Below are 12959 nucleotides of genomic sequence, written 5' to 3'. Positions count from 1 at the left end.
ATTGGTATTTGGCACTCAGTAATCACTCCTTGGACATTTGTTGGATAAAGGAATAAAAAACCCATGAAATCACAGACTATCAAAATCACAAACGTCTTTGGAGAGCATCGTATCAAACTCCTTCATTATACAAATGGAGAAAGCACATTCCCCAATAGAGAGTGACTTATCCAAGGCCATACTCACAGCTAGTTAGACCCAGTTTTGTCCCAGGTGGATCCAGACCACTTTCCTCTCCAAGACACAACCCACACTGCCTCACAGGAAAGCCAGATGATAACAGAGCATCAAATCTCTGCTTTCTTATATTGAATTTGAGTACATTCTTCTGAGTGTTTTGCTAAGCATAGTGTTTGGAATACCTCTCTGAATGATTTAAAAAGAAACACTTCAAGAAATTTAAAAATACATTTATTGATACTTATGTTTGAAAGACTAAAGTAAAAAAATTAGTAACTAGAAGAACTTTAAAGAAATCAGCAAGAGTGAGGGCTGGCTGGGGGTTAGAAGGGGGTAGGGGAAAGTGCAGCTTGGTGGGGTCAAAGTGGTCCAAAATATGATTTTGTCTGTAGTCCCATGCACCATCAAATGCAGGGTGACTGATTCACATCGCCCAAATTCACAAAAAGCCAAAGCATGAACCAGGACACCAGTTTATTAATTCAAGGAGGGAGACATATGTTGGTTGGTCAGCAACCCTCTAGAAAATTCAAGATAGAAGGATTAATTATAATCAAAAAGTTCCTTGTTGAGCATGAAACCAGAAAACAGAGATTTACGCTGGCTGATCAGAATGACTCATGTCCTTGAGTTGACTGCACCCTTCTCCTGCAGAGGTATGCTGGTCAAGGAGACATCATGCTCACGGGCTCTGGTCTAGGCAACTTTTTGCTTGGCCCTGGACAATGCTGGAGACACACTGTTGAACTCCTCCTTGAAGATTCTACTAGTTCTAGGTTGCAAACTGACTGTCCTCTTCTTTCTGTTAGCATTATTTTTTTCAGACAGGGGACAATATAACTGGATCAATGTCAGGTTTCTGAATTTAAACACATATGTTACATTTTATGACATGTGAAATGTCTTCCTAACACATGTATATAACTCACTAACTTAACTCTCTGAAAGGAACTTCCCCCCGAATTCTTCAGGCACCTTACGTCATCCCCATGTTCTGAAAAGCAAGTCTGAGACCTAACTGAAAGTAAGTCTGGGTTTGATAGACATGTATAACCGTGTGAAACAGTAAAACATCATGCTCCCATTCCCTCCTTTAATGACTGTGGAGGGAAAAGGGGAGAGAGGAGGTGAGAAAGAGAAAAACTGATTTGGGGATTGGGAGTTGGGAAAAATAAAGGAGTCAGGAATAAGGGTACTGGAAAAGAAGTGGTGCTTTCGATGAGTTTTAACCTGTTAGCTGCTCCTGTTTTCTTCCTTTATGAGAGTGGTGCTGGCCTTGTGATGGACTAAAGATCCTATATACAGAACTAATAACTATTGATGTTTTGGTGGGAGAGGCAAGGAAGATCCAGAACATGGAAAGCTTTGAAAGGAGGAGAATCAGGTGAGTTACCACAATGGAGAACCATAGTACCTGATGGGCAAAGTGGAGAACTTAACTTCACAATTTTGTCAAGTGTTGGGCTCATAGGAATGGTCATGATTTCCTACCATATTCTATTTCTGTAGTGATTCCATTTTCTAATCTATTTACTCTAGTAAAACATGAATTCTAGATGAAATCCTCTGCTGTGAAAAGAAAAAGCACTATTTATAGAGTGTATTATTCAAATCTAGCAAGAGATGGGAAAGTGATTAGTTAGTAAGAGGCCCTGTCCATTGTCAATCCCAATGAATCAACCTTGGAAATACATTCTTTTTTAAGGGAGCTTTGTTTTTTCCTTAATCCAGTTGGTATACCTAGATACCTTGGTATATATTCCGTATTTGCCTTTCATTGCACACTCTTCACCCCAGCTAATAATTCCAGTTAAGAAATTGGTCCCTTCCACTTCAGTAACATGGGGTCCCCCACTATCTCCTTGACATGAATCTCTACCTCCCTCATGGTAGCCAGCACAGAACATGTTATTATGGATGGTGAACTTTGTGGACCGAAGGCACGTGGCTCGGTCAACAAATGGAACTCTAAGGTACTGAAGAATTGAAGCTGATCTCCCTCTGTTGAAGACTCTTCCCCAGCCACTCACATAGCCAGATCCAAATTTGAGGAAGATGTTTGTGTATTCCCTGTCCGCAATACAAATAGGTGTTACATAGCTGTTTAGCGTTAAGGGTTTATCCAGTTCCAGAAGGGCAATGTCATGGCTGTACTTATTAACAGTTGCATTGTAGCTGTGGTGAAGAATAACTCGAATCACATTTCGCTTTTGCTCTGTAGGTTCTGTCTTCTCAATGTCATGTTCACCTGTTGAAAATAAGTTTTATTTTCAGTCATGAAAAGTCATTTACATAAAGGAACCGATTTTCCAAGTGTCTACTCAGCATCACTGATATAACTGGCAATGTCAAAGATCTCAATCTTATATTGTGATGATTTTAGTAAAATGTAACAAGGGCCAGTGTATATTTTTCAGACCAAAAGCCATTCGGGGCCATCATAGAGATGATTCTGTTCACCTATGCTGTTACAAGTCTTACATTGGTGGTAATGAATCTACTTGTCATGAATTATCCTAGATTTTCCCAATTTCAAGTATTCTGACCCACTTTCTGAGCACAAATTCATCTGGTCATTAATTCAAATGCTGGCTGAGGACCTGCTACAGGTTGTGCCAGGCATCAGAGGTATGAAGGTCAGTGACATGACACTGGCTTTTGAGAAGGCTTAGTCTGGTGAGGAAATGGACACATTAATAACTAATTGTACCCCACTCAGATGAATGATAATATTGATATCCCAAAAGAATTATGGGAGTTTGGAGGATGGAGCAAGTTAGGTTTTGGAATTGTAGCCCATCTACCACTAGCCCAATTTATTCAGCAACACTCCTATTAGATAGTAAAATATAATGTACCAATCATATAGAAGATCTAGTGATGCTGGAGATTATTATAATTTCTGTTTATTTACCTGCAACAACTGTAATGTTAACAGGAGGTACAATACAGTGGGCAGCAGTTACAACCCACTTTTCATTAACGATGGAACCTCCACAGAATGCATCAATTTTCCCATTCAAAATGACCTGTGGAAACAAAATTAAGAATCTTACTGTATAATATATTTGATCCAGAAAAAATAAACATGTGTGCTGGTTACAGGAGTGGGCAAAAAGACGGCTTCTAGGTGCTGGCAGAAATGGAATGTTTCTGGAGAGTATCAGCTTTGCAGATGAATTAGTGTATCTGGAGCACCACTAAAAAAGCCATTTCTATAACTGTCTTGAAGAGAACACACAATGAGAGACAGGGGAGCTCCAGCTGAGGCAAATCTGAGGAATGGCTTCTTTTGGTGATTTGGGGCCCTTGGATTTCTTTTCTAGGTGAGGCAGATTCTCTGGTGGCACAAATTCCTTCATGGAGATATGGCACATACATTAGAAAACACACTGATTTGACTCCTGAATATTAATAGTTATGATCGAGTCTCCTGTTCCTGCACGAGGAAATCTCTTTGCTACAGTTCACTTGAAAGAGAAAAACTGCTGATTTTTCTCGGAGGTCTTTTCAAACCCTTTCTAAACTGGAATATTGTGAAATAAAACCTAAGGCCTCTCCATAAGGGCCGTGCTTATAGTCATCCGGGCAGTGAGGAACAGCAGGACTCATGCACTCCTTCCACTCTCCCTTAGCCACATTCGACTCTCCTCTGGCTGGATAGTAAGTTGTCTTTTTCCTAAAAGAGCTGCTTAGCTGTGCTTGAGTTTTGGGCAAAGTGGACATCATTAGATAGGAGGGCAATCCATTCCTTTCACTGTATATTCATTGCATAATCACAGCAGACAATGAATATTTTCACTACCTCAATGTCTCGATCAACTTGGAAGATTTCAGTTCCAGTGTAAGCAAGAGCCTTGATTCACGTTTTCAGGAAGGAAGCTGAGAAATGTGAACACTAGAGGGCACACTCAACATTCAGTAAACCCTTTTCAGCAGCTGACTAGCTCTTCCTGAACTCCTGCCCTTTTACCAAAGCACACGTAACCCTAGGTATAAAGCCATGCATAAACAAGGGAAAGCAGGCGGTCAAGCCTATAAAGTGCGCTTCAGAGATGGTCCTTGTGGCATGTTTTTTGTCCCAAATTCAACTTGCTGAACACCTATTATGTCCTAGACACTGAAACACTAGCCTCCTTGGGGGGACCTATGGGGCTGACTCATTTTAGGTCTCTGACCTCCTTGTTTATACTCTGGACCTCCCTTTCTAACTAGCTATGGCTTTTTATTTTGAAAAGTTGTAAAAATGTAGAAAACCACACATAATATAATAAACACCAGTGTGAATACAACTCAGACTTAACAGTCTTCCTAATTTTTTTTTCTAACGTTTATTGAGTGTATTTTGGGCTGATCATTGTAAGTGCTTTATAGACATTTAATACTCACAACCTAATATCTTACGGAGTGATATTAATATATTCTTTATAGATGAGCGAACTAAGGTTTAGAGATACACATTAACTCCTCTAAGGTTAGTAAGTGGTGAAGCCAGGATGCAAACTGAAATCTTCCTAACTCTAGAATTTGTGCTCCTAGGTACCCAGCATCTGTCCAAGCATGGTCTCTGGACCAGTTGCAGTAGAATCATCTGGGGTGCTTGTAAAATGCAGATTTGGGAGCTTACCCAGACTTAGATAATCAGAGTGTTTGGTAGGTGGGACTGGGGAAAATGAAGCTCCCCAGAATATTCTTATGCATAATTAAGTTTGAGAACTGTTATATACCTACTGAATCAGAGTTTCCAAGGCTTGGAAAAGTACTCACTCCAGGCAGGACTGGGCTATGTGTGTTGTGAAAAATGAAAATATGGGGCCTTTTGTTCAAAAGCCAGGAAAAAAAGTGCCATTGAAAATACTAAAATATAAACCTTTTCTTTTCCTTGGTGGTCTCTCTCACAACCTATCATGTTATTTTTCAAAAAATTTGATATTTAATGTTATGCTTCCTTTACATGGAGATAATTGCTGAGAGACCACAGACCCTCAAAGGTGCCTGGGTGTGCACCCTGTAATTCAGCACCTATACCCCCTTAGGATCCTCTGCCTGCCAGCCACAGGATGCTGGGCCCCAGCAGTGGAGGGTAAGTCAATCTTTTCCTTGCCACTGACCTACTGCAGCAATCAAGGTGGAGAGGTGATTCCCAGGGGATTGCAACTTCCATGACAAGATGTGCTCTGTACCTGGAATGGAGGTGGGAAAGAGACTCACCCCCACCATTCACCCTCCAAATGTGCTGTGGCACATTCCTGGTCTGGAGATGCCATGAGGCCGTGCCCCCTCCTAAGTTAGCGTAAGGGCATGTGCACCAGATCTTAACCCTCTGTGCACCTGTGCACAAGCTCCCAACTGGGGGAGGAGGGCAGCAATGGTAGCTGGGTAGGGACCAGGAAGTGGAATATTTCTGGTAGCCATGGGATGGCAGAGATCACGGGGCAGTCTGGGAGGGAGAGGCAGAGCTGGCTGAGGCACCAGGAGGTAACGGAGTAGGAGGTGGAGAAACCATCCCTGGGAGACGGTGAGAGGTGGGACTGCCAAGATCTGAGGTTCCAAGTCCCTAGCACATGCTCTGTTGTCTCATTGGACTTGAGTTACAGAGCAAAAATGCAAAAGCGTTGATCCCCAGATGTGCAACTCTTCTCAGTGCAGAGCCCTGAGCAAGTGCACTGGTGATAAGACCATGTGGTTGGCCCTGATCCCGGGTGATTTTTATCACCAGGCAAATTTGGGCAACACTGTTCTATGCTAGTCCTGATGGTTACAACTGAACACATCTGTTTAAGCAACTGGAATTAAGAATTCACATGTGATGATATCATGCTGCTTCTCCTGTGGCCCACTGTATTAGGGGGACATTGGACATCGCTCAGCTTAGTGAGCTAGTTAGGCCAGATTGAATGATATCCACAGCCCCTGGGCACAGAGACTATGACAGAGCTAGTCTGACTCCTGCCAAAGACTTGTTGCCTGGAGCTTCTACTGCTTTCTGGTAGATGGCTGAGAAATATGGTTGTGTTCTTTTAAGTCTGAAGAGCATTTTTGTTTTGCCAATTCCTGATTGGTATTAGAAATTTTACTGAACATCTAAAATATATTTGTATTTAAAGATATTACAAACTACTTGGTTTGGGAATATTTGTTAGGCTACCTCAGGACCACAGATATCTAAATATTAGCTATTTGGGGGATGAACTGTCTGCTTGACCAAGGACAAGTTCTTGCAAGCCATCACTTTGGAGAATGATGGGGAAAATGAGAGAGCATCTGAGTTCTGATCTGTTGAACATTTTTTATGTTTGTCAAAGTCTAATAGGAGGCTGTTTTCCCTCTTTTAGACACACATATATACAAACCAACCACATACATATAACCTCTACAAAATACACATTCACACATCTGTATTTATGCTCTGCATAGACAATGCCAGCCCAGAGCAATAGGTGTTGCCCTGTGGCTCCCTTCCCAACCTTTAACTCCAACTTGGCCTTTCCCTGTGATTTCAGGAAAACCCTTATTCTCCCTACTTACCCACCCCAGCTTTACAATAACACTTTTTCTATGTTTGCTTCCTCTCAGACACAAGACAAAACCATTTGTGCATGCTGTACAGTTTGTTATGCCCACAGGTGTGGTTTGCCCAGCCCTTGACCCTAGGTCATTTTGCTGGGCACAGAGGGGATGCTCACTTTGGGTATTAATGGTTAACTAGTTATTGAAATATGTTTCATTGAATAATCTTTGAGGCTAACAGTCTGACTGTTCTGTCCAAAATAGCTTTGTGGGCCCAGGTAAGATTACGTATGTCATATTTCTTCTAATTTGGAATTTTATCATCTGAGCTAGGAATAATAAAAGGTTACCTTTTTTAAGTGCTGATATTTTTATAGTCCTAGAAGCCTCATGTAATATTGCCCCCAAGACAAAGAAAGTTCTGGTTCATGCATATGGTAACTTGGCATGCTGACTGCCACTGGGGTGTGTCCTAATCGCATGTAAAGGATTAGATCTGTGTAGCTAGCTGTGCAGGGCAAGAGCTCAGGTACCTTATAGCTTCAGGCTAAAGCTGAGGGAAGCCAAGACTGTGGAAAATGCTAAGACATTTTAAAGATTGTTTAGGCCAAGAATAGAATAAGGAATAGACTGCTTCTTAGGATATTTTCTGTAGGTTAAAACTGTTAAATATTGGTAAATGCATATGCTATAACCTAAAGATAAGGAAAACCACTCCATTTCCATTGTATTCCTTTTTTCAATCTAGTAGAATGATCTTCAAATTATTAAATGTAGAATAAATATGCCTCATACAGAACTGAGGCCTACAGTAAAACTAAAAATAGAAAGACCAGATACTTCACGTACAGGGCCAGACAGGTCTTCCAAAGCAGAAAACATGGGAGTTGTTCTTGGGGCCAACAAGATTCTGGGCACAGGCACAGAGTTATCAGATGGCAGGGTCATGAGCATGGGACCAAAACCAAATGAAAGCTTTAGAGAGCTGAAACACGGTGCTCCTTCCTCAAATGTCTCCCTTTTGAGCTGTTGATGAAGATGATCTAGTAATACAGGTGTTGCCATTTCCCTAGTTTCACTAATGTTCAAAAGTTTTCATTTCTTCCCTCTGTAGCTGTATGAAATTCAATTCTTGTTTTAGTTTCCGACTCTGCTGAGGATATACTGACTCTAAGAAAATCTCCTTTCTGTCCCTGTGTGGTGCTCCTAACCCTCCAGCTTCCTCTTTCTCCTCCTGAAGTGTCCCTGCTTCCTTTCCCCGAGTTCTCAAGGAACTCTGAGGTCACCGCTGGGCATCTGGAGGGAAACCGAAGGCCATACCTCCTCCGGTCCCCCCCCCCACCTCTCCGCTCGGGTCTCTCAGGCCCTCTGACAACCCTGCGTGGTCAGGGGCTGGGCAGGTCCGTCTGCGCCTTTGCGCTTCAGGAGTCAGACCGGGCTGGGGCAGGCGGCGCTGCTCCGGAACTGTAGGGGGCTCTTGGGACGTGGGGCTGCAGTGGGCCTTGCCGCCAGCCCGGCAAGCTGAGGTGGAAGCCCTAGAATGAGGTAAGCAACGAGCGCGACTGCTGACAGGCTAGGTGGAAGGCGAACATTGCTTCTTAAGGTCTCAAAACTGCACGGGATCCCAGCGGTCCCCTAGCCTGCTCTAATCTCTCACCAGGTCAACGAACGCCCTCCACACTCACCCTGGATGGGGCTATCCAGCCGCTGCTGTCCCCAGTGACAGAACAGTTCTTCAAGTCAACAATTTCGACAAACATTTGTTCAACCAACATTTGCTCCCGGAGCTGCCCAGCCTGGGTAACCAACCCAGTGGTTGGGGCTTTCTTAACATGGCCAGAATCTGCCTGCCTGCCTGCAACTTTCACCCTTAAGTCCACAAAAGAAAGAAGTCGCCTTCCCCTTTCCCCTGTGGCTCTTGCAAATAGCTCCCTTAAACCTTTTCTTTAACAGACTGAACATTTCCAGTTTGTTCAAACTGTTCATTCCTCCAGATGAACGTGAACTGTCTATGTTCTTTGTGGGATTTCTTCACTCACTGATCGCTTTATCTTCCACCCTTGACAATTTAAAAGATAAAATAATCAGTTTTGAATAGAGAGACTTTTATGAAGCATCAGCAGTCTGAAACACTCTTTTCTAGGTGAAAGCAGTATTGCTAAATAGTATTTCATATTTCAGAGCCAGATATATAATATTTTGACTCTGAAACACCAGCTGTGGCTTGCTTTCTCTTGATGCCTCGGCCATAGCAGATTTGTTATGGTCTTGTTTGCAATCAAATCTAGTGTTTCCTCCTTACAGATGAACCATGACTTGGCGGAGCTGGTCCATCCACAGATAAGGAGAGATTCTGGTTTGTTTCATTTTCTGTTTCGTTGTCTAAAAGTGACTTTTGCACTCTCAATTTGTCTCATGTTTTTGAAAACCAGTAACCTTCATGAGGAACTGAGCGGAAGTGGTGTGGAGGAAACAATGCAGAAGTATGAGAGGGCCCTTCTCAACTATACTAGAAAGTAGCTCAGCTCCTTGTCTTTGGAAAAGAATAAAATCTAGTGCTTTGTACTTCAAAAAGTCAGTTATCTTAGTTCATATGGATGAAATAGGGAGTGAATGTGTATGTACATGTGCATGTGTGCACAATTGTATACGAGTGATCTTGGACATTCCAAATGATCTTAGCTAGGCTGGACAGAAAAAAGACAACACACAGCCACATGTGGCTAGTGGCTACTGTATTGGATAATGCAGGTACAGAACGCTTCCATCACTGCAGAAATTTCTACTGGACAGCAACCATCTAACTTAAAACTCCCTAGTGGCCACAATCATGATTTCATGGCAATTTCAAGGATACTTCACTTCAAAATATTTTCTCCACTGAGATTTGAACTTCTGCCATCAGAGACTGATAGCTTGAAACACTTTGTAATCATCAAACTGGAAACAATTTAAGCCAGGAACAGGTCAATGTCCTCAGGTTTAGTGCCACTGAAATTTTCTGAGACTAACTGTGTATCTCTCCAGGATTATTCAGAATGCTTGCCATTTTCCAATATAATGGATGTAAGGTATTAAACATACCTAGGGATGGGGGGATTTGCACAGGCATTATGGACAATGGTATCAAAGGGTGGCAGAACATCACAATCAAGACTTGATATTTTCCTTTCTTTTACCTTTGCTTTTTTTTTAAAAAAAAAAACAAAACAATATTTGTTGGGCCTGATCTTATAGCCAATAAAATACAATTCTATGTCCCTTTATACCCCACTCTGTCCCTAATTAAGTGCACTCTACCAGGGCTGCTTCCATCACCCACCATAACCCCTTCCTTCACTCATCCACATCTTTACTCTTCTTTACAACTCTTTGTAAGATTGACCCTCTCCACTGACCTTTCCTTGAACAATCCCTCTTGGGTACAACTACTCTAATTATGCTCTCAATCTACTTAATATCCATGTATCTAATCCATCTAATTTGGTCATTTGTGTTCTCATGCATTTTCATTATGTATCTAACTTCCACTGATAAGATGTTTACGACAAAAGATCCTACTTTATGACAATTATCTTCCTTGGGTTTGTGGGACATAGAGTAAGTTCTTGGAGTAGAGGAGCCAGGAACCCAGGAGTGTATTATTAGCTAAAAAGATGACTTATCTTTTAAAACATCCCAGGATTTAAAAAAATTTCAGGATATACGCATTTTGGATTTAGCATTGTCCCCTTGTCATCCCACAAATGAAATGGCAAGTACACCTAAATGAGAGGTAAAAAGGGGAGGGGGTACAAAGTCTCAATTTAGTCACATAATCTCTTTCCCACCCACCTCCTTTAATCCAGATGTTGCCAATGTTTTAACAATGCAGTTCTTCCCTAAAAGAAATTTTTAGTAACTCTAGCAGACATTTTATTTTCTTTCTGAACAGAATAGACTATTAGATTATAGTTGCAGTTGCTCTGTGAGGAAGAAGATATAAATGATGCACATCATTTCGAATCTTTTCATGTCCTTCTCACTGCACACTTATATTTACTTATATTTCATTGCTATGAAATCGTGATTGTGGCCACTAGGGAGTTTTAAGTTAGATGGTTGCTGTCCAGTAGAAATTTCTGCAGTGAAGGAAATGTTCTATACCTACATTGTTCAATACAGTAACCACTAGCCACATGTGGCTGCTATGTACTTGAAATGTGGCAGACGCAATTGAAGAATTGCATTTTTAATTTAATTGTGTTAATTGAAATTTATATAGCTACATGTGGCTAGTGGTTACCTATTGGACAGTACAACTTTATATAAGGACTAGCCTTGGTTCCTTGTCTTGCGGGGTGGGGAATTCCTATTCTTTCTCACAGATGGAATCAGGCTTTAGGTGTAGGCTCAATTACAACCCAGATTTTGCTACAAATGTAGCTCTTGGTCGTTAAATCAAAACTGTGCATAGGTAATTCTACGTATGTAGGTTATTTGCAAACCACACTTAGAGGACTAGGTACCATGAGTCTATTATTTGATGTTTTAGACCCTGGCTTCTGTAACAAGTTTATTTCCTTTGGATCAGTGGTTTTCAAACTGTAGTTTGCATTGGAATCACCTGCAGGGCTTGTTTGCAGACAGCTGGGATCCACCCAGAGATTCTGATTCATTAGGTCTGGGGTGAAGCATGAGAACTTGCAGTCCTAATAAGTCCTCAGGTGATTCTGATGCTGCCTCACTTTGAGAACCACAGCTGTGGAACAAGCCTCTATCTGACATCCTGGTTAAAGGAACTTTGTTCTTGCCGTAAGCCTTCTTAGATTAGTCCTTTTCTTTTCTCCCTTCAAAATAATCCAGTTTCTCTGAGCCTAGAGACTTTCCAACTCTCATCAGTTTTTCCAAGGTCTGAAGCTGAAATAGTACCCTGAACTCCAGTAGCTGTGACCCTTCTTCCTGACCTCCATATTGCTGACCAGTTGCTTGACTGGAATCCTGCTATGCTATTTTCTTGATGGCAAACCCTTTTTGACCACGTATGGTAGCTGGTTTTGGACTTCTCTTTCACCAGTTGCTCACCTCTGGGGGTTTTCTCATATTGCTTAGTGCTGAAACTTGCCCAAATACTTCTCTCTCCGATAGGTCTGTTTAGTGTCCTAGTCTCAGTCTCCCACCTGGCCTGTCCTTGCCAGCCAAGCTCCATTTTTGACACACCATCAATATAAAGTACCTGCCAAGGGAATTGACCTGGTTTGGCGTTTTCTCCACCAACAACCCGAGTGAAGTCTTGAGGTGAGTGAGTGCTTTCAGTGACATTATCCAGAATTGTTTCAACTTCAGTGGAATTTTCATAGTCCATATTGGAAAAAATAGTCTCAGCACGGGTGAGCGTCGAAGTGTGTGAAACAGAAACTCTTCCACATGGAAATGGCACTAGAAAAATAGAAAAAAAATTAGGATTCTGATATTTCTCATTGGAAAATGGGACATATATTACAACAATTGAAAATGAGGCCCATCCTTGTCACTTCTGAGAAGCAGGCCCATCAATATTTTTAAGAGATCTAATCAGCGAATATAGTCTCAAACTAAAAGGTTGATTGCATTATTTTTGTGGAAAGTTTTCAAACCCTTCATGAAAAGAACATTTGGCTCCAGAATTCATCATCTTTACGGAAATAGAATAGGTGTTCCGGAATCAAATTTGGTGAGCCTTTTATAGCATCTAATGACTTTCTCTTTAGTTTCTTTACTAAAAAGTCTTACTCCCAATTGCCATCGCTGAATGGAAGTCTGATGATTGGTACCTTGTAACTTTAACTTTAGAATTAGGTAAATGGGACTTCTGCTGTTTATCATTAACAGGGGTTCCTTTGTAGACTAGAATTCTAGATTCCAAGGTGGATTTTAGGTATTTGTTGGGAGAGATAATTGTGATTCGATTACCTGGCTGTCAAATATTAACCAAATAGATCATTAATATGATTATCACATCCATATTCACCAGGACCCGGGCACCTTTTCTCCTTGGGCTGGTTTATAAATCATCTACTGATATACTGGGGACTACCAGAAAGGAAATTTGTAGTCAAACAAAGTCACTTCACATTTCATTTTTATTTCTCACTTTCCTTTAGCCACATTCCTTATAACAGACATTTCCATAGCAACCAGCTGTGGCAAAGTATCATGAAGACAGCATGTGGTTGAGAAAACAGGAAATTAGTTCAAAATACTTATGTACAAATATATGTGATCAACAATGGCTAGAGAAAAGGGACCAT

At 41.4% G+C, this 12959-nt stretch overlaps 1 protein-coding gene across 1 annotated transcript in view; it reads right to left on the bottom strand.

Moving 5' to 3' along the window:
• Positions 1–394: 394 nt before the first annotated feature.
• The window catches only part of F9 (coagulation factor IX), a 31126-nt gene continuing 18561 nt past the window's right edge, over positions 395–12959 (bottom strand). The window contains exons 6-8 of the mRNA XM_045538158.1: positions 11906–12108; positions 3095–3209; positions 395–2428 (exon numbers count right to left, since the gene is read on the bottom strand). Of these exons, the coding sequence (XP_045394114.1) occupies positions 1881–2428; positions 3095–3209; positions 11906–12108 (866 nt within the window). The 3' untranslated portion in view covers positions 395–1880. The remainder of the gene's footprint in view (positions 2429–3094; positions 3210–11905; positions 12109–12959) is intronic.

Source organism: Lemur catta, chromosome X (genome assembly GCF_020740605.2).
Source record: "Lemur catta isolate mLemCat1 chromosome X, mLemCat1.pri, whole genome shotgun sequence".
Lineage (NCBI taxonomy): Eukaryota > Metazoa > Chordata > Mammalia > Primates > Lemuridae > Lemur > Lemur catta.
This window is presented reverse-complemented; position numbering and strand designations above follow the sequence as displayed.